Source organism: Atheta coriaria, unplaced genomic scaffold (genome assembly GCF_025399875.1).
Source record: "Atheta coriaria isolate IRGN ID8LTWV9N9 unplaced genomic scaffold, Caltech_Dcor_3.1 hic_scaffold_8_pilon, whole genome shotgun sequence".
NCBI classification, from domain to species: Eukaryota; Metazoa; Arthropoda; class Insecta; order Coleoptera; family Staphylinidae; genus Dalotia; species Dalotia coriaria.
The window spans coordinates 4,061,925-4,085,163 of NW_027045450.1; the positions used below are offsets into that span (position 1 = coordinate 4,061,925).

Consider the following 23,239-nt stretch of genomic DNA (forward strand, 5'->3'; position numbering starts at 1 on the left):
AGCGCTGAACTTTGTCGAGTGGGGGTGCGTAATAAAAAATAAAATTGGCCAGCGGTCGGGCAAATCAAGCGGGCGAAACTAATAAAACAAAAGAACAAACCGCACACATCCAATCCCAACCCACCCACGCACTGTCGCACGCAACTCCATGCATTGCCGGGGTGGGTTTCGGGGCGGCAAACAATTCGAAGGAAAAACAAAAAGAGATATTATCTGAAAATGGGCTTACCGTTTTATTTCCCAAGTTCCTAACTCGACAGCTGAGATAAGCCGACTTGCCGACTAGCGCAGTGACGTTTCGCGGTATCATTGTATCGAACTGAGGCTCGAAGCGGTTGTGTGCAGATGGGGACCCTAGCGGCGATAGTGTGCCACTCTCGGGAAGTACATTTAAGCCGCTTCCGCCGGCGCTCTGGACTCCCCCTTTCACCAGCAATACACCTGCAAACACACAAGCAAAAAAGGAGCGAATGAGCGGAGAAATGAAAAAAACGATTTATATACGATTATAAGATTTTATCAGCTTTGTTGTATTGTGCGCGCGTGTCTCTTCCGCCGCCCCCGGCGGCAATCTCTGCCGGCAGGATGCTTATTCACCCCCGTTTTCCAATGGTAGTGAGATGCGCTGGCTAGGAGTATGTGTGCGTTCGATATATCCTCGCACGCCCGATTTATCGCGAAAGCAATAGAGATTCAAGCGCCAAAGTTTCGCTTGCATGTGAAATCCATTTTCGATTAATATGTCGATACATCTGCATTAATATTTATGAACTGAAATATGGATTTACTCTCAGTTCAAATATTTTCACAGTTGCCAGCAGCTTGACATTGAATGATATCACCAATAGTTTTGGTAATATTTTTATTTTATTTTAAAAATTTGAGAAAGTCTTCAAGATATTAGAAAAACGTGCGTATTTGATGGCGTTTTCGATGAACGATAGTAGCACCCCAGAGACATTACTGCATGTGAGAAGAATAGCAAAACTACAATATGAAATTCAGTTAGTTTTTTTTCGCCTGCTACCAAATCATCCACATCCATCATCCGTCCAACTTTTCTTTTTCCACTTATCTGGCGGCTTTATACATTCTGCGTTTAAGAAGGCCTGTATGCCATTTAGTTTCATCGTCGGTTCGGTGTGCACTTCCTTTTTTTTCGCGTCCTCCATACATAACTTTTTATTTGCGCCATCAGTTCCACGTCCAAATGTTGAAACTAAGTTGGCCAGCGTGGCACGGCTTTATTCGGCTCATAAAATATGAAAATTTACGAGATTATGTACTTAAAAAACCGTGATTACCGACTTATTTTTTGCGCCCCGCGCGTACATTCTGCTGAAACGCCTGGAAAAATGTTAATAAACGTCGGCTTTTAATTAAATTATATGACACTCGGCGTTGCAAATGTAACACTAGGCGGAGGGCGACAAAAACAAAGAAAATTTCCATACTCACTTCTTGTTGTTTTCAATGGTCGCTTTTGAGCGAGATTAATTTATGCGGTCTGTTTTTGCCTTGTTGTGATAATGACCCTTGGAAATTATTGCATTCTACGAATATTTGTCACGAATGTGCTTCTTTTTTATGCTTACACGTATTTTTTGAGATAACATATAAAGATTATAACCTGCTCTTTATAAAAATGCCATTTTTAGTACAATAGACACACGCAAAACTTAAAAATTAACAAAAATAATTTTTTTTACAAATTTTGTTTTTTTTACTAAAATAACCAACATAACACTATCATTAAATATTAAAATCACCGTGTATAACCCCAGGAAACATAAATAATCAATTTGCAATCGTTTTTCGCCCGCTTGTCATTTACTCCGATAATAGATCTATTTTGTTCCGAATTAAAAATTGTTTTATTTGCAAACATTTTACATTTACGTGCAAATATTACCCCCGCGCAGGCCTTTAATTGACATGACTATAAAATAATTGCATATGCATCCTATCGATAAAACATTCTGCACCAATCGTGCCACGAAACAATGCGAGTGAAGTGAAAAAAATTGCTTTCGGAAACCACGAGCGGAAATATTATCGCATTGCCATGCAAACCTGGCTGGCTGCGTTCGATGTTATAAAATTTGACTGTACAAATCGGCAACAGCTGTCGCCAACAACTGCAACCGCTTCCGCATTTTATATCACATTGGCGATTTAAATTCGATTTTCATAAATATCGAAAATCGTGCCCCCGCATAACACAACACAATTTGCCGCGCCGTTTGTGCACGACGATGATAATAAAAGCGACGATCAAAACATATCCATCTCTATTGTAATTCGCATATAGTTAATTTATTATTAATTAACTTTTAAAACGTACATTCCGCGTGCAGCACTGATGAGAATCTAGATATTTATGTGCCGGGAATATGAATGTAGTAAATGTAGATTAGCGCGCTAAAAATATTTTTTATTTGTCTGAACATTTCAGAGGCAAACTTTTTTCGGGGCATGGATAATTATCGCCCAGCGCGTGAGAGGAATACGCCCGAATGCCCCAGGATTGTGCACTCATCTGTACTCGCGAAAACACGCATTCGCCGCATCAGACGCAGAGACGCAATTAGAAAATCCAAAATGAGAAATCCGCTCCTTCAGAAAATATTGATTTTAAGCGTTGTTATATTCGCCATGGAAATGGTGCATTTGACTAGGGCTTATTATTTCTGCAGCTGCATGTTGAAAAAAACAAACTCAATTTCATTACGTTGAAATGCCAACACTGCCCTCATATAAATTCCTATGCATGTTCAGTTTCAGCAGGCTTCAGTGGGTTTCCATGCTTTCGCGTGTAGCGTAACCTGGATGCGCGTTGTCACCACATTCAACCGGCAATGGCCAACGTTGCATTCAATTATAAAAACGCTCCGGTTGTGCGCGATGTCACCGCATGTTCATCGCGCAATCACAACTAACGGTTTTTCTTTGTTATTATGCACCAACATCAACTCGCGTGTCTGATGCCTTCATGCTGCAGTATGCCAGGCAAAGCAAAATTACTCCTCATAATTGACTTGCCAGTCGGCCTGAACACGTTTATCAAAAAATAAAAACGCGCGAGCAAATGTTCAATGCACAAACCAGCAAAACGTTACATTGTATACAAATTCGCTTTGTTTATACACAGAGTTTGATTGAATGGGATTGACGAAAGTATGTGCACTGTGTTTTTCTCTTCTAGACCAGTGGTTCTAAACACAGTCCGCAGTACGCAGCACTTTTGATCGCAACGAACGATACGCGCTGGATCTCCAAAGGATAAAAAGTTTCGATATTTCATATGGAACAATAGAGCGTTTCGCCAGACACTGGCAATAAATTCCGGAGAAAACGTGCGGAGAAACACCGGTTAAGGTACATCGGGTTTGGATAGACAGAATGCGAGCGAGCGAATTGGACAGCAAAACGAATCGACACCGACCGAGCAAAAAATACAATGCAGCCGGAAGCGAGCGGCATACTGATCGATGTTGTGCAAAGATATTTTAAACTTTCACGGCGCACACAATAGCCGGCGGATTGGCGGAGTAAATGAATACGCTTGATTAGAGCGCATTCGTGAAAACCAAACTGGCGGAAATTTGCATGCTAATTAATTAGTTTAACTAGAAAAACTATTTTTGGTCATTACGGATAGTTTTTGACTCCAAACTTTATTTTTATAAATAAAATGCCTAAATGTTTAATTAACCCTATGATATGCAACCAACAATACAATAATTTACATTTAATATAATATTTACGCCATAGTTGGTTGCCTATAGTAAAAAACCTTGGCAATGCTATTTCCAAGTTTTCATTATATCCCGAAACACCCAAAACTAACTTACGTGAAAATTTCTTTAGCGCTATGACAAATAGAGCTACTACTTTTGTATCTTGTCTCCTCTCTTAGATCCTTTTTTTCCGCACGCGCGTTTTTTGTTGTTTCTGCTGTCATCATTTTTTTTACTACTTTTCGCACTACACGCGAAGCACTGGACCATCACGATGCTCTCTCATTTACTTCTTTCATCTATTTCCTGCCATTGCAATATGTTTTCGACACTATGAAAAAATCGAACGCCACTCGGACGTTAATTAAATGATAGAAGCGTGTGTCGGTCGCAGGATAACATTTATTTACCAAACAATGCAAAAAACACCTCGTGCATGCTGCTTTTTGTTTGTCTTATGCTACAATTCAATTATTTCAACCGAAAAATGCCACACAATCAAATAGAAGCTATGCATAAAATATTTCTTTGATTTACAATGTTTGCGTATGATTTCCAATTTTGTTGGCTTTTGATATCGTGTTGTCATAGAGACAAAGGAAGCGGGTGCTATGGCCGATCGGGGGCCGTGCGCACATGATGATCCCTTAAATATTGTACAAAATTCCATGCATGAACATGAGCTGCGTGCGCTCGGAGAGCGCCACCAGCGTTTTTGCATTCCTGACCGTAATTTCGGCAATGCTGCGGAGCGCGCTACCATTTTTGCAATTTATCGCGCACATAACGCGGGACCACGACGCGCGAGCACAAACCTGCACGATGCGATTTTATAAATTTTGATTAAAAGATTGTTACACCGAATTTAGTTTACCGCGTGTAACAAATATTAAATTTTCTGTTATAAATAGACGTCACGCTGTGCCAAATACTGTAATATTTTGAATTGTGGTTTGCAATTTTAAATATTAAATAAATTACCAATTATGTAAACAATTTGAGTTGGTGTTTTGGAAATTTTTAAATTTTCGCATGTTTGGCGGGTGGTTTTGAAAGGGTATTGTTTGGTGTGCGGCGACACAAAATTAGCAGGTATAGCGTGATTGTTTATTTTTCATAAATACAAACTCGATAATAACTAGGGCGTCGGGCGGTTAATTGCTTTCCCCGTTGATTTATGCCGGCGCGCTAACGTTAATTAAATAGTATTCTATTAGGTATTTTGGGGGCTAGGGTGGCGGCGTCCGCGTTTGGCGATTCGTGACGGCGGCGGCGGTCGCCGTGTAGCGCGCCATGGGAATGAAATATGCAGAACCGGCGCGCCGCAATCTGACGGATATTTGCAATGTTTTCCGTTTTGCAGGTTTTCAGCATTTCGGGACCCGCCCGCACCTGCCACGGCCGGTTAACGCCAAAGTCGCTCCGGCACGAGCAATGCTGTTTGATTATCGCGAACATAAATTAAAATGTCCGGAAATCGCGTTATTTGTTCGAATTGAATGATTAGAATTAATGAAACGTTGCATTCCGGTAATTTCCGTTTCAGCATTTCAGCTTTGGTTCGTACTCCGAGAATATGTATATTGTTTCACATCAGGTAAACACAACTTGGCAATAAAATTAATTACAGCTCACGATGCGCAGGCAGGCAGGCAAAACCGGCGTGGATAATCCACGCTTTGGATTAATAGTGGCATCGCGTTTACGATCGAGTCACGCATAATTGTTTAATTGCCCTATTATCAATAACAGATTTGCATTCGAAACGTAGTTTCGCTGTGCAATCTTCACCACGGCAGGTATAGCCAAACATTCAAACAAAAAGGGTGGATGCGCGCCACAAACAATTCGAAGTCGCGCGTGTTCATATCTTGTCTGCGCATAACGCACATCGCGCACTACTGGCACAGCGGGGGCGGAAAATCACGCAGGAGCAAATGTAATCCGTGAGCGTGCGTGACTGCAAACAACGTTTGCTGGATGGCGTGACAGCGCCGCGAGGAAGCGGTATGCAGTATTTGCTGATAGGTATCGCAAACGCATTCGCGGAGTTCCATTTATTTGATTAACTAACGGCGCCAACCGCCAAAGCACAGATTGCTGCGGATAATGATATGTATCGTCATTCTTTTCGGCATGTCAAATACCAAATGTCTACATAACTTCATGTAATCAAGTACTTAGGGGAAATCAAGCCTCAAGTCCCCTAATCGTCGATTTATTTATAAACTGCTTCTTTTTAAACAGCGCTCAAATTGATAAAAGAAGAAGTTAATACAAAAGTTTACTGCATAGCGGCGTAGTACGTAGTGAAACAAAACGTGGTTGCATGTTGCAATCACAAATCAGCAAAACAGACTTCCGAAAATGAATAAAACACACAATAGCCGCGCGCGAGTTCTAAGCAAAGCCCGGCGCCCACCTACGGATAACCCTATTGTTTCTACAGACAATGCAGCAACAATAAAATTGTTTTATAACGTGTATACGGTACATTGTTCACGCATGACGCCGACTTTAGTTGCAGATCGATGCCGTCTGAATTCGGGACACGCCCGAGCGCCAGACGCGGAGAGCGCTCGCTGGATGCGAGCGAACGGCGGGCGCAGAACTTTCGCTTTATTCCGCGGCGGCGGCGGCGGCGGTGGCGGCAGCTTTCCACTCCGGCAAGTCTGTATGATTTCCATTACATTCACCACCACTAGCACCAGCGGCTGGCTCTCCCAGCTTAAATATTGACATTGATTATGCGCGTTAACAGAATCCCTTTGCTCGCGGCATTTATTTCCTGAGGTGAATGCCGCCACACCACCGCGCCGCTAACGCATTAAGTCAACGTCGAAGGGAAATAATTAGATAGACCCTGATACTGTCGGTGTATTTCTTTCCGCGCGTCGAGGTTCTCGTACGAATGAAATGGAGCTTCTTGGCCACTAGTCACAATGGGTTTAGCACGAGTATCAAATCACAATTCTTATCACGTAGGATTTGCCGTGTCCCCTTACTTTCTTATTATGACTCTTATTATGGCTTCTTTATTACGGGTGTATCCGGTAATTACTTGTTTATGGAGTAACACCCCTCATATTATTTCTAATAAAGTTCAGGGAGAAGAAAATTCGTTGCGTAGCAAATTTGCAACTAATCGCTTTCTGGGTCTGCTAACAACGTTTTCGTTTCTTAAACATGACACACGAGAGTGTTTGTGCCATTCGAATATGTCACGATTGCGAGCGCGAGTGGCGAGTAGTAGATAAGTTTCCGAAAAGCAAAGCGTGCCGGCGTACCAGTGCTCGAAAGTTTCATGATTTTGTCCGGGTTATGGCTCCCTTGCGCACGTAATGCTTTCTTTTTTTTCCTCCACGTTCCGAAGGAAATTCTACGCCCGCCATATGTTCCTGGATTATTTCTACCCACAAGCAAGCGGAATAACATGAAGTGATTCTTTCGTGCAACCACTTTTCTAGCTTACGTTACTTCCAAGCGTGGCGCTGCGCTTTACGCTCCAAAAATAGGGTGGAAAAAGGTGCGAGAATATACGTACGAGTATTTTCGCATGATTTGCGTTTTCGACATAATGCTTCGGGAAAATAATAGAACACGCTTTTCGAAATTTCTCGCTTTAATTCAAATGGTATTTTGCTGTTGAACGAAGGTTTTTCCGAATATTTTCTGTGCGTGATGAAAAAAGGAGGAAAAAGATGTGTTACCGACTGCTGTCAGATGTCTTGTGTCTGGATGTCATAAACAAAATGTTTGAACCTTGCAATTTTAGAAATATGACCAGATTATGTTGTTACTAATCAAGATAATTGTCAAAGTAGAATAAATTTTACTATAATGGAAAAGAATTGCTTGAAAGTTTTTTTTAAAATACCATTTCGTTATCTATGGGGAGTATAATACGCGTTCATTGAAATCGTGCTTGGTGGGGGGTCAATGACAAAAAACCAATAAAATTGATATGCCACCCAGAAATCAGGCAAATAATCAATTTATACCTTGGTGTTCTCTGAATGAAAAAACAAATTGATTTTTTTATTCACCAAACACCAGTTTAATTAGTTTTCTTTGTATCCGATAGATTTTATCATTTTTAAAATTAAACTGAAAAGATATTAATAATTTATGATGCAAAATATTTATTTGCACTAAAAATAAACCTCGCAAATCTTTTTTACAAGTAATACACTGTAACTAGAGCGGAAAATAGTGGTGAATGAAACTTGAGATGATTGTCGAAGGAATGCACTGAGTAAGAGGTTCAAACCTTATTTTGGTTTGAAGTACTCTCAGCATATTTCCTCAACGTCCCTTTGAAAGTTTAGACTTTTGACAGGATATTTTGGACGCTACGCGGAAATAATGTGTTAGTTCTCATACAAATTCATAAAATACCTTTTCATCTAATAATAAAACACTTTTTATATATAATTACCAAAAACCATAATTAAATCATTTTCAAAACGCTCAAACATTACATTTAACGGTAATATAATAAAACATAAAAAATCATAAACAATAAAACATGCTTTAATTAAAATATCCATCTGGTTATGTCAGGATTTAAAAACAGTTTAGACCCGTTTTGCGAATCAATTAAAATATGGACGCAACGAAGCGTTGTATAGTATTATTTAATTTGTAATAACTTGTGTGTTATATAATTTGTTAGCCAATTTGCATGTTTGTTTGAGCTTTCAGTCGCATTGAATGTGATTTATAACACATTAACAGATTTGCGTTGTTTTAATCTATTTAATTATATATACTAGCAGTGCGCTCGCATTTGTTCACGTTTGAACTATTGCAACAGCAGGATGTTTTCGACTACAACATTCAAGTCCAAATATTATTTGATAAACAAATATTAAACATTATATGAAATAACATGTAGCTGGTTGATGGCAAAATCTAATTTTATCTAATAATTATTTATTATTACATTTAAAATTAAAGATAAATTTGTTTTTCAATGGAAAATTTACTTATTAATTGTATAATATTAATATTGTATTATTTTTACTATTTTTATTCGTGTTTTTGAACTTTTTGTGACAAATTTTATTTAAATTTTGAATGTTTGAAAATGTCCTCGACACGTGCTTGTGTTTTCCATTTTTTTCTTGTGTTACCACAGCTACAGATAAAAAAAAGCAGAGGCTGACGTATTTACAATCTGAAATATTATATTGATTTGCCATTTATTATATTATCGTCATTTTCACAGTTTGAAAGGCAACGTGATGCTCCAATGCGGCCTTCGGCGTCTCGCGCGTTGCTGGTGGCGGCATAAAATTTTGTGTGATATATCTGCTTCATTCACATGTTAAATTGCTAGAATCAGTCAAAAAATTGCCCCCGCAGGCTTTTTTTGCTGATAGCGAGCAACACTTTGGGTACGCGTGTATCGGCGCGCGCTCGTGTTGAAAGTAAATTTATAAATTCCAAAACGACATGTCCAGGGTTCTTCCGTATCCGAATATATTTCATGTTCGTTTTTACTAAAAATCTAAGGCAAGTTCAACTCAGATATTTGGTAGCTTTGAATATGTGCTAAAAATCTTTTCTGTTTTAATTTTTTTATGTCAAAAATCAAAAAGTAATTATAAAAATAAATATATGAATTATTTTTGTCGAGTATTGTGGAAAGCATGAGTGGATGAAACCCGAATCCAAACTTTCCGAAAAGTTTTACCAGATTTCCTGAAATTTATTAAAAATAAAATATCGGAAATTTATTTATTAAGCCTGGAACCGTCCGATATAAATAAATGTATACCGAAAGAGTGAAATACAAACTCGTCGGCTATTAAAACGCTTGCCGGCGATAAAGTTTCTCTTCAAACATTTTATTTGTACGCCCGGAGAAACATCTCCCCCGAGAGCGGCGCGAAGGGATATAATACTGAACAGCAAATGCATAATACATCGAACGAAGAGAAAATTTTTGGAGAAACATTTTATGATGAAGGCAAACTCGTAAAAAGCACAATTGTAAATACGCACGCGCTACATAAACAATTCGCATAGACGTGTGATGCTGGAATATACGATACTCGTACAGCACATTAAAAAAGGTTTAAATAATCGTGGCGCTACAAGGTGCGAGGCTGCGTGTTTGCCGGGTATTTATGGTGTTCTAACTGAATGTGCGTCCTCATTGCGCGTTGCCCGTTAACTCGCCAGCCCCAGCGGCCTGCTTTTTTTCTCACTGATTTATCAATGCCCATAATTCATGCGCGACGTTTGCGATCGACCAAAAAATGAATTTAATGAATTTAGTGACACGCCAAAAAACAGAATTATTATTTATTGCCTCGGACGAATCCACGACAGGCAGAAAATGCAACATTTGTTTTTGAGATTTTGAAACTTATTTTCAATATCAGCCTTTACATAAAAATATTATTTGACTACAAATAATTGAAATACATTTAATAATTCCCATAAATGTTAAAATAAATTTAAACTTTTCAGGTTTTTCTGTTCGATATTTGTTTTGTAGTATTTGAAACAGTAGCCACAAGAAAGTAGCAAGCGAAACACAGTAAATCCCAAGTATATAAAGTTTTTTATATGTACGCTACGCTGGATTTCTTTTATCGGCAATAATTTTCTTATTTTCTTAGCGAGTCGGGCGCAAGACAATATAAAATACACGAGAGTGAAAATACATATGTTGTAAATTTATCGAGGACGTCAGATTTGAGTTTTTGTTGCGCGCCGAAACGGCGAGAGCTTTTCCAAGCAGCAACAGCGACGAACGAATACGGTACAGTGGTGTGTTTGCATGGTTCAGGATATTATATTTACTAGCGTTTGAAAGGCTTCCGACAGATGCGCCTCTCGCGCCTATCCTGCCACATTCAAAGACGTTCCGTTCCGGGTGTCTCCCCTTCGAAGGCAGCAGCGATTTCCATTTGAATGCGAAACAAGTCCGCTTAGTATTTTTATTCAACGCGCAAAAGAATTACTGTCCATTGTAATTCGTCGCATATCAAATTGCGTTGCGAAACGTCAAGTTTTACCTTCGTTTGAACGGCGCCTCCACCAAAAAGTCAGGCGCCTCCACCAATTCAACACAATTAAATATTGAGTATGAATTATTACAAAATAAAAACACAATAATTGCGTGCATTGAACTATTATAAGAAACGAATACTAGAATATTGAATATTTGGTCTAAAAACTACTGTTCGTTGAGTGGCGGCGCAACGATGCAAGAAAATATGGAAATATGGAATAAAACGTGAGTGCTATTTATATCCGGTAACTTGCTAGCGGTCAGAAAATCGATTGACTAAAAAATATCCGCTGCTCAGTACAAATAATTGTCTCAATTAATCAACCAAAGCACAATGTGAATTTTAACCTAACCGACGTATATATGCAGATGAATAATGTATCCACAATTGACAATTCCGATCGTTTGATTCCCGGTCCTGGATCAAAGAGCATTACAACTTATAAGGCATTCGTGGCGTAACGATACGTTTTCTTTCCCATTTTGCTGAACTGGCAGTAAACAAGTGCACATGTTTCGGACGTCTGAGCATAGCTCAAGGCGCGTGGGCTTGGAGCAAGAAAACGCGCGCGCTCGAAGAAAACGTAGCCATCCATTTGTAGATTTATTATTTGATCAATAATCGCCGACTGTGATTGATGTGTACAAATTGTTGGCTGAGCCTAGTAAACTAACGACAGTTCACACTTGAATTGATTGAATGCGTAGAAAGCAAATTGGAGAAGAATAGCATGTTGCAATTGTGCTGATCGCACAATCTAAAAACCATCAGGGCAATTAAATACGGATTCGCAGCTAATGCCCGGCGCGTTCACATTATTTTCATTTTTGGTCATTTTAGATCATAAAATGGTTATTATCATAAGTCGTGGATTGTTAATGTAGGCAAACACATTAAAGCTTTTACATGCACATAAATAAAACATAATGTGCTTAATAAAAGATTCAAGAAAATACAATCAACTACTTGGGCCATTAATGCATGATTTGTGACAGTAAGTGATTAATTTTATATTTTCTTTCTTTGTGTCCGCATTTACTGAACACATTGATATTTTAATTCTGATTTTAAAAAAGAAAAATTACTTAAACTTAATTCCACAGAAAAGTTAAAATTTTCCATTTTATATAAAATGCAGGATTGTGAATTCTACGTTCAACCCTTCTTGCAATGAGAAATGAAATAATTAAATAAGAATTCGTCTAGAGAATTGGTCTTTCCGTCGACGGGGACATCCGCCACTGCAACTGATGACCTTAAACCCGCGCTTTTGCGCATTTCAAATGACAAAACGCCAAAACATAAACGACAATGACAAAGGGACGAAATGCCGCCGCCGAGGGGGAAGGTGGTGGGTCGCTTGTATGCGACACATCCTTTATTTTGTACGCATGTGCACCGCCTGAAACAGGGGGCGGCAGCATACGAGCGAGCGTTGATTCCGACCGCGCTCAATTCTCATGGCAAATGGCTGAAAATAAGGACAGTGAGTAAGGTTTGCGGTTACGTGTTATTTCAAGAGCATTTCAGCAAAAACATGTCACAGACCAGTGACACCGACGGCCAGACATAATAACATTCCTCCTGAGAAATGTAGCTCGACTAATATGATTCGTTGTGACATTTTTCGCCCCTGGGCTTTATAACGTTTTTATCTAAAGGTTGTTATTAAATTTCCAGATTTTACCTCACATATGTAACGCACAACTAATTACTAAACATTTTTTTCTTTAAATTTAAATCGCGTGTCAATTTCTTCAACGCTTGAGACGTAATTGAAATAGCTTTGTTTTCAAATTCAAAAGTTTGAGTAGATAAATCTTTTGGGACTCCAGCGGGCATATATAAACTTGTAAAAAAAGAACATTTAAAACACTTTACCAAAAAACAAAAAGTTTATTCGTGAAATTTATCTTCTTGTTTGTGCTCCTTGATTCCAGATTCGCTCGAGACTGAAACTCAGAGGTGTAAAAACATTCCTTCGACGTTGTCATGCGCTCGGCATTTCAGATATTTATTGGCAGAGCAATTTATAATCCAAAATCGAAAAAAGAAACGACGCGTCGATGCTAGATATATGTGGCGCGAAATTTTTATGTTACCCATGCCATTTCGCCAAACAATGCTTATTTGACACAAAATTATCAGCAATAAACACTTCACCAACAAAATAAACGAAATTTCAAATCAAACAATATTATATTAATTCGTAATATTCGTAAAAAATCATTTTCCTAATAAAATAAAATTAGCTGAATGTAAAGTGCAAAAATTGTTGGGGAAAAATTACGCCTGTGTAAGAGGGAAAAAGGTGGCGATAAATACAGTATAGTTTAGGGTACGCTCGAAAGTTGCATCGTCTGAAATAATAATAAATCAAGTTATACGAGAGTTGGCAAAAGTCTTGAAAGCGCGTAGAACTTGAAAAAAAAAAACGATTTTTTAGCGCTTTTGCTTCTTCCCTTAATTCTACGCGCTGCGGAGCCATGGAGAGTCAGCTTTACTAATGTACTCCGCGTTAAGTATAATAATAAAACAGTAGGCATTTCGAAACTGAATTTTGTTTGCCAACGCAAAGATTAAACGAGTCTGCAGGAATGCAAACTTGGCGCATTCTAAATATTCATATATTTTCCAGCAAACGCCGAAACGCAGAACGCAATGAAGCAGAGACATTTTATTTGGTATTTAATACAAAGCAAAAGAAAAGTAATAAAAATTCAAAATAAAACACGCCCGGAGGAACGCTATATTTTTAAATTTAAAATTTTAAAAACCAGACGTACATTTTTTATGCATGAAATTTTTCGATTTAGTTTTTAGTTTATTTCAAAATTTAGATACAAAAATTTATATTTTTTCTAACGCCAGCAGGCATAATTTAAATATTACAGGCTTTTAGAAGCACCCACAAAGCTTTAGGCCAAAAGCACTGCATTATACACCACACACAAAATGTATGTTGTATCCGATTACTCTTCATGAGCCACAAAATACCATAATGCCCCAGGAGCACAAAAGAATAAAACATGCGCCGCATTTTACCGCTCTGATGACGCGCGGATTCACAAGAGGCCCATTCGTGTGACTCAGGTTGCTTCTTAACAAGATAATAAAAGCAGTGAAAACGGCGAATTAAAATAAATAATACAATTTTTCAGCATTAAAAAACAAGTCAAATTCTGCTGTAGAAATTATCCCGAGGGCTTTAAACTGTGCATACATCTCAGAAGCCATTAAATGTCAACTATAGCTAATGCTTTGTTTAAGTAAGAAATAATATGCAGCGACTGTAAATAGAATTAATAAATAAACGTATTATCCGTTAAAGAGGTAAATACTCGTATGTTTCTGCGAGTTGTTTGGCGCAATGCGCGTGAGGCGTACGTGCTTCATGATTGAAATAAGCAATTAAGTGATTCTCAGATTCGCAGTATCATTAGCAAGTTCGGCGTACGCTCGCAGTTTCCATATTTCAATTTAGATATTTAATGTGCGAGTTCGCAGAAAGATGGAGTGTAAATACGGTGGGTGTGGGGTGGCACATTAAAGCATGCACGGCAGTCACGTCAAATTACTTCATTAGTTTAATTTTCTAAAGTCGTGCTATTAAACTCCCACGCTATATATTTATATACATAAATCATTTAAATCTAATTATTTCAACTTTTTAGCTAAATTTAAAAATATCCGTTTTATAAATCCATTTTTCATGCCATTAATTATTTAATTTTGGTTGTCATATAAAAGAAAATTTTAAAAATGTAAAAGATTAAACAATGGCTTATGTTGCAGGTTCTTTACTTAGCTCGGATTAAGAAAAAACGAAAAAATATATTCTACAAGCTTTTAACAAGAATTTTAGACAAATTTTAACGAAAAATTTGCAGTAAAATTTAAAAAACTTGCAAAAATTAAATTATCTATTATTTTTGTTAATATTATAAGAAAAAATACGACAATGCAAAATTCCTATTAAAAACAATCCAATTTTTGATGATGACTTCCCAAAAGTTCACTTTGCAAGTCCGTATAATCAATACGCGAACATTTAATATCGAAAATTGATCCAGCTAATCAATTTAAAAGCAAAGTGCGCTACTTTAGATGCCATTTCTTCGAGATCAAACAGCCCAAAACGAGCAATTTGGTCGTTTTGTTACGATATCGATTAGGTGCGTAAGCCGGCTACGGTCTTTCGGCGTTCGTTCGCAACGGCATCAAGCAAATAACCAACGCTAAACAGGAACGCGGCGCAGGTATTTGTACTTTGAGCGGTAATGGAGATTGAAACTGAGAAATAAACGAGTATCCTATTCCGGCCGCGCCGTATAATTTTCGGGGCAAAATGGACGCGCACAACACTTCAGACTTTGATTGTGTTTGATGTTGCGTCGCCTCAGGTAAGTACTTACCTTCTATTTATACACGTTCAGTACACAAATAAACGCAACACAAAATCTATCTAATATGTCAACTACAACTACAAAGTGTTTATATTGTTATTTTTGAAAGAATAACTTTTTTCTTTGCAACTTTGTTATTTATTGTAGAAAACCAAAGCTTTTATGCTTACATTTTTTATTGTTGGTTCGATAACCACGAATAATATATGAACTCATCCGAGTGCAATGAATAATAGACAAAGTTGAATACTTCCAAGGCCCAAGTAGTTAAGTAGTTGTTGTAAAAATAAATGACATCTTTCTAAAAAAAGTTCAGCAACTCAGGAGACTCGGGAATATTTTGTGTTTTATTTTGTATCATCAGGATATCCTCGCAAATTAAGCCATTTATTCCAACCGGGCACGAAACCGAATCATTACCTCGTAGTTATTTGTGAAAAGTTGCGATATTTATTCTCCGTCAAGCTTAACACGCAACAATCATTATTAATTCCGCTGTAATGACCGTGTCGCTAACGAGAGTTTTCTGCACCTAATAAGACAGTTTGTTATTCTCGCTTTGGTTCACTTTGACGACCAGTCAACAAAGGAAGGATTTTCATGAAGATGCGCAAGTGAAACGGTTTTGTTGATTAATTCTTTATAGACTAAGCTAGCTAATCATTAGGTACGGAGAGAAACTAGTTTACAGTTGGACATTGATTAAATATTAATTTTCACAGAGTCGGCTTCACGTATTTTGATAAAAATGAGAAATAAATATTTTTTGTTGATATGGGAATGTATAAGTGACTTAGGTGACTACACTTGCGTAATCAGAACATGGCAAAGTGAGAATCATGGCGTCTTCACTTGTGATTCGGTCTATATGTCATACTTCTCAACACCCCGTGTCAGGCGCACGCAGAAAGACCTAGAACGCTTCTTGTCTGATGGCGCTGGGCGTGGATTTTGTGTACCGAGAAGTTTTCCCATTAATTCAGTTTTAAAAGTAGCAGCGGCCAAGGTGCCCAAACACAAGTTAGTTTGATTCTTTTATGATAACGGTAGAAACTGCCAACGACATATTTTATTTTAAATAACTTTGCGGTGGTACCGCACGAAGTTTATTTTTTGCTTGTTGTAAAAAAGTTATACATAGACACAGGGTGCTCGGAACACTATAGCTTTTTTTGTTGGAAGAGTCTGGAGAATATTTTAGTCCATTTTTTGTCAGATGCCAAGAAGTGGTTGGGAGGTTGTATTAGAAGAGTAGATTTATACATGGTTGAGAACCTGGGAACGCTTCAGGATGAGTGGTTGCTCGATGCTGGCTTTTTTCATCTCTTCGAATTGCGCATTTTCCACGTTTCGGAAATTCTTATAGCCAGAAGCGTAAGAAATGTCACGTTAAAAGCCCGAATCTTGTCACGTAGAGTGCAACAATAATGTATTATTATCTATTCGACAATGCTAGATAACATTTTACCATAATTCATAAGCAAAATCAAGTTTTTTTTAACTTTTGAATCATTTTTCAATATTCGCCTTTTTTTTTACTTTTTTTGTCGGAAAATCATCGAGAAACGCGTTGAACTTGTTATAAAAATAAAAATTTATTTGGTTTTCATTTAATTCACGTCAAATATTTATTTATTTCTGGGAATAAATAAAAATCTAAAATAATTTTAAAATTTTTAAAATTTGAAAAGTTGAAGTTTGTGCATATTTGCATGATGCATGTTTTTCTTTTGGTACCTGTTTGATTGGTGCTGAAATGTTGCAATTCAATAAGCGATTTCAGACCACTTCCATACCCCGCTGGGATATTAGTCATATTAGGCGGTGTGCGGGCCGCAATTTAATTCTGAAATACTTCATAACTACAGCGTCTCGGGAGTGCTGCTAGAGTGTATTTCACTTTTAGATAAACAACTTTCGTGGCACTGGCAACGCTACAGAGGCACTTATGGATATTAAACGCTCATAAGAAAAATCATCTCCCACGTTATTAGTTATTACTTAAACCCTTAACTCAAAAACATATTAATACCATTTTTAATCTAATTTTATTTTCTCTGTTTTTATGAGAAATACTTTCCAAAGCAGAATTAAAAAATTACACATTACCTAGGCAAATGTAAAGTTGTTACCGTCGCTTGTTGTTTCATAACTCAAACATTAAACTTTGCTAATGTTGCCTGTGTTTCTAGGTGGAAGAAAAAAACAGTGTTTGAAAGCGTGGCATTTTTTATCACGTTGCATATGAATATTTGAGATGTGGTTGAACTATGCGTGCTCCCGGTAATTCGTGTAATGCGTTTGTGTATTAGTAACAATGGGTGCACGACCTGTGCGGCCAAATGAGAATTTGGCATGCGACATCTCTGTAAAATGACCGTGCGTACTCCAACTCCAATTCTTCGCTGGCCACAAAGAAGGCCACGCCGCATAAACGCCGCGGACACATGGCAGGGTCATACGCAGTGGTTAACATTTGAATTAATTTGAATACACGATAGCCAACTCGGATAATGGCGCCAGAATTTTTCAAAACATGCTTTGCATCATGTCACTGAACACAAAATAAATTTTGAAATGTTTTTAACGGCTCGTATCTAGTGCTGCGAGTAGAGAAAACATTTGCAAAAGTTCATTTTTAATTTATCGATCTGTTTTCGCGAAATGAATGACTTGGTGCAACAAATCAGAAGTCGCAAACACTAACGAAGAATAATCGCACTTGGATGCCGGCGAATCGCGCGCACATTCGCTGCAGAAAGCACGCCTGGCACTTGACTCGAAAAGGGGGAATATAATCCGATGAGAAAAACAAAATGTGGAAATGCGGTGGCGGCGAACGGGAGACAAAAGGAGGACGCTCGCAAGAGTGGCACCACCACTGCCATCGCCCGCCGCCGTCTTCGCCCTGTATAATGTGATTACGCAACGGAAAACAAAAGTCATTCTTTGAGCGCAAACAAACGACGCCATGCGGATAGTTTGAATAAGGATAACCGAAGAATAACCGGAGATTTCAAAACAATAGTTATTGAATTATTATCGTGTACCTACGCTCGTGATTTAGTAATTTACTTTTTGGCTGCGTTCCATGATAAAATCAATTTCGGTCTGTTTCAAAATGGCGATGAAATACTCTTTACTTATAGGCATCCAGTGACAACATATCAATAAATACGGGTGTTGGGATTAATTTCGATTATATATGCATCAGCAGAATTTAATAAGATCACTAATTATCTTCAAGTGCATCGATACATCTCGGGCATCCGAGCATACTTACAGCTCAGTATGTAATTGAAATCCTCATTCGATCCATATTCAAAGCTCTCAATTTCCATAGAAATTAAATTAAATACATATGTTTCTCTCTTGGCAACTGGGTCGCTATTGATCGCTATCCATTTCAATTCTTTCCACGGAAAAACAATTTTAATTAATAAAGTTTGAAAAAATATGCGCGTACAAGTAGTAAAATAAATTTTTCTAAGCGTTGAATGATAAAAGAAAGCATAATACGCATTGTTAGGGCTTTAATTCAAGTTTTAATTAAAGCCACGTATAGAAATCGTAAAATCTTAACAATTTGTTCAAGTATATTCATTGTGTGTTTAATTATACAAAAATTGTACATTAACAATTTAAGATAAATGATATTCAAAAAATTTGCAATCGAGCTATGAAAGTACATTACAAAACCGGAAAATTCCTGCCCCGCATGAGGAATGCAAAGCATTTGAAATACTTTCCAACTGGTGGGTTCGTTAACATTCCTTTGCGACTTGCGGTTGACATTTGTCTTGAGAAGTTCTCCGCCTTAATTAAACAAGATTTATCCAATTTTGCACAGTGGTGACATTAAAAATCTAAAGTAATTGCAACTCTTAATTTAATTCCTAATTGCTTCTGTACTTTCAAGATAAATATTTTCGATTATTAAACGAAATAAATTAATGTACAAAAATTTGTGTAATTTTCCGACGTTTTGAATATTTTTAAACTTTTCTATAAGTTCCATGATAAATATTTAGCGTTTCGCTAAATATTAAATCAAGCCTGCGTAAATTGCAGAAAAGTTTCGCGCAAATGTCAACACATTGCGAATTTTATGATTAATAAAGTTCGAAATGACTTGGTAAGAATTTCCGAGCTCATTAAATTATTAATCAATCATTAGGTCAGCGTGAACTTTACGCACGAGATGTTTGAAATTCTCTTTAATTATTCACTCCTGCCGCCTGCAATTAATCGGTGGGCAACTTTTATTAAATCTTCATTAACTGTTTGCACATTTCGCTTCGAAATGTGGAATGTATAATTTATTCTACTTCACATTTCCAATGAGAGTAAAAGGTCACATTGGGATATATTTTAATAAACATTGGATGTCATTCCGACAGGAACTAACACATTGAATCTTTTGTTAATGTACTCGCTGAAACAAATTGCTAGTAATCGGAAAACTGTCATTCAACATAAGCGACGATTTGTAGTATTTCAGTTTCTGACCAAATACGAGTATATGAAGTTCCCTATTATATTCTCAGAGGAAATCGAAGAAATGCAAGAATAAATCGAATTTCTTCTGTAATGAAATCAAAATATTGACATACAATTCTTTTGTGTTATTCCCATGCCCCGAAACGCGACTTGTGTTAAAAATAACGTTTCACAAGTCTATAAATATATAAATATAAAACAATACTTAATTTAATTGGTTCCTATTATTAGTTAATAGGCAAACGCATCAGCTCCAATAATAATGGTAAAATAACGACCACAAATATCATGTAATATGTAATGACGTGAACCCTTCATGCGGTTGACTCCAAAAATACATTCAATACGTTAGCAGAGTATAGGTACATGCTAAACCCATTATTATGAATTTTTAATTATAAATACGCTTATTAACCCCGTCGTTTACGTAAGTATATTTATAGTTACTTGTTTTTTTAATATATCGATTAGACATTTTAACATTAACGCGAGGTTAGCACAGGGTATAATTAGCCATAAAAATAACCATAATAATAATAAATATATGTCAGATGTGATTTTGAATTCGATAGCTGCGTACACACAACGTAAGTTTCAACTAAATAATGGTACAAGACGTAAATAGCACGAATTAAAAATAAAAGTTCAACATGTCCGTCTGCAGCGCATGACATTTAACGATGATATAATGCGTGACGAACGTTTTTGAGATTTTCAGTTGTTGATTTCAGTGGCAAAACATCATTTTAATAATATACTATAAGTAATTGAGCAGGGGGTGGTGTTGGGCAGTCACTACTTGTTTCAAAATATCATGATGATATATTTTAATATACCTAGATACCAGTTGAACTATGAATTACGCATCCTCTTTCATTTAATACGGTATTAAGTTGAATAAAAACATAAAAAACCGAAATAAATATTTATTTATTTTTAAAAATTGAATTATTGAATTTAAAATATTCTAATCTGTCGAATATTTTATCAGCCTCCCATGAAAAAAAAAACACCTCTCCAGGCTTAAATCATAAAACTCAGGTAGGGGTGTAATCCCGTAGCAAACTCGGATTTCGTCCGTTTAATTCATTTCTCATCGCCAGGGGAAATTAATCAATTACTCCGGGTGCGTTGTTCTCATCGCTTACTTTTTGCAAATTACCTATTCAGCCCAAGGCCGAACCGAAAACTGCAGCAAACAAATAACCCGACATGTGCCCGGCTCTCGCTCTCATCAACCGAAAGAGATTTTAATCAGTCATTAATTAAAGTACTCCTTTTCATGCGCTCTGAAATAGCCACGCGCGCCGTTCTAAAAAGTTATAATAGAGGAAACGTGAGCGAAATTCGAGGGGTGAATTGGGAAAGAAGAACAGTCGCCACCCAAGACGCATCCAAGCAGCACGTACCGTCGCTACGTGGCTTTGGTCGAATGAGCAAATTAGACAAACCAAACTTGGGATGAATTACCACGTCTGGGTGAAGTTATTCGAACGCACTCACGAGACATGATTTCTCACTTTTGTTCCACCACCACAGAGACAAGCGACGCGCGTGTATTTTATTTTTGTGTCTGCTTTGTACGCATCCTGCACATAAATTAAAATCTCATCACTTTGCAAATCAATTATCTATGCTGCGTATTGATACCACCCGCTTATCGACATGATGGCCAACTTGATGATTGGTTTATTGCGAGCTGCTTGCATAAATTAGCATTTGTGCACGTGGTGCTAATTGGCCTAGATTCTCACCTGAAAACAATAGATGCGCGCAGAGTCCCAAAATTCTGGTAAATATCGATGCATTCATTGTAATCCAATTTAGTGAGCTGATTCTTCATATCTAAGCACAGCACTGCATTTATTCGTACTGGAGATGACAAACGTGGCGAGAAACATTTTCTTATCAATCCGACGGTGCGGTTGTAGCTAGGTTAAGTTAAATTTTCCATTTGTGTCTCAAGTCTGTAGCAGGAATAAACTATACACTCACAGAGTTAATAATCAGTTGCATTTTACCGTAATCACACACTTATATTATCCGCACATTGTAAATATAAATATTTAAAGAGGATATGTCTATAATTACTTCTAGCTCTGTCTCCAACCGATGACACAATTCTAAATAACTTGTTTTAGATGTGGATGTATGCTGTGTGAAATAACTAGTAAATCCGATTGACCCGTTTTGCATACGCTGCAAAATCCGATGACCAACACCAACAAATTTTTTCTCAACGCACTGCGTGGTCGTTCAGACGGTGCCAACGAGTGAGTGTGGCGCGGAACGACGTGATAGCAGCAAGGTGTCTAACGATAAACTGCACGCAAGCCGTCGGCGATGCGTCGCGCCGCCCGCCTGTTTTCCTGCTGGACGCCTAGATGTAGCATGCCTGGCGCCATCTCAACGGCAACGCCGGAAGTCACCGCCGCCAGACCAGCCTCCCCCATTCGGACATCGATCTTTAACACTTTGTCACACTCTAATCTCTGTCAGGCATTTCATACAAATATGCGGAAATTGTGTATAAATACTAGAACTAGACTTTTATATTCGTAAATGTTGTGTAAATGTGACAGTTGTTGAAATATTGATCGAAAATGCACAAGTATTATTGAAATACTACAGTGGCAACCACAAAGTAATTCCCACTTGTACCAAACTGTCTTAAAACCACAGCATAATCAACATTGCAGGCGGCAACCGCCGCCGCCGTCAACGCCAACTGTTTTCACGCTCTTCGCTTCGTCACTTCCGTTCGCAATATCTGCGCGTGTGTAGTCAATTTATATTCGGAGCCTGTTATTACCCCGACACATAATCTAGTAGATAGCAATTAGTGCCCTTGACGCCCCTTTCTACTTTTCATTAATATAGAGCAGCCAGGCGCGCACCTTTCCGGATACTCCGCGAAGAATATGACTGATGCGAAACAAATCTTATGCATGCTCTCGCATTCTAATTAGCTGCAAACTGAAACATGTTGCCTTGAAGTGTAAAAGTGTTTCATAGCGTTCGACACACTAAATAAGCATGTAAATATGCGTGGACACCGCGTAAATATGACAAAGGTAAACATAGCTAACGGCAGAGTCTCCATTCCAGCATCAAAAGCTCTCCTCGAACAAGGATGAACGACATCCTCGTTTGAGGCAACTAATAAAGCCGTGCGGTAGAAGCTGTTTGCCATCCTTCCACCTTGCTTATCTGATATTTACCCTTACGCCGTGAAAGTTAGATTCAAAGGTGGTGTTCACGCTTCGTTGCTGCGTCATTAATAGTTAATTAATTATCTGTATATATTCAATTCCCCGATGTGTTATACAACCGCGCTAGTAAACCCAGCATACAAAATGCAGTTGCAAGCGATCTTATGTTTTAGTAATTAAATATTTCCTCATAAAACACCAACAGCAATAAAAATATGTTGAATATTAATCATGTTTGGGTTTCGATACGAATGTTAGGAGAAATTTTATGATTTACGATCACACAACTAGGAATATATTCACTTTCAAGTTTTCCCCCTAAAGTTTTGGTTCCAGTTGTGGCTAGTATGATA

The 23,239-nt window shown here is 37.7% G+C and overlaps 2 protein-coding genes across 8 annotated transcripts in view; one reads left to right on the forward strand and one right to left on the reverse strand.

Moving 5' to 3' along the window:
* The window catches only part of LOC135797489 (uncharacterized), a 143,046-nt gene that overhangs the window by 25,849 nt on the left and 93,958 nt on the right, over positions 1–23,239 (forward strand). The gene's annotated exons all lie outside the window — the stretch shown is intronic.
* LOC135796999 (protein sidekick-like) overlaps positions 1–23,239 on the reverse strand; it is an 83,820-nt gene that overhangs the window by 12,701 nt on the left and 47,880 nt on the right. For 4 of the 6 annotated variants that reach the window (XM_065309152.1, XM_065309150.1, XM_065309149.1 and 1 more), the window contains exon 2: positions 230–441. In XM_065309152.1, coding sequence (XP_065165224.1) covers positions 230–441 — 212 coding nt within the window. Of the gene's footprint in view, positions 1–229; positions 442–21,428; positions 21,987–23,239 lie in introns of those variants that run through there. The other 2 variants (XM_065309153.1, XM_065309148.1) reach the window with 1 other exon arrangement.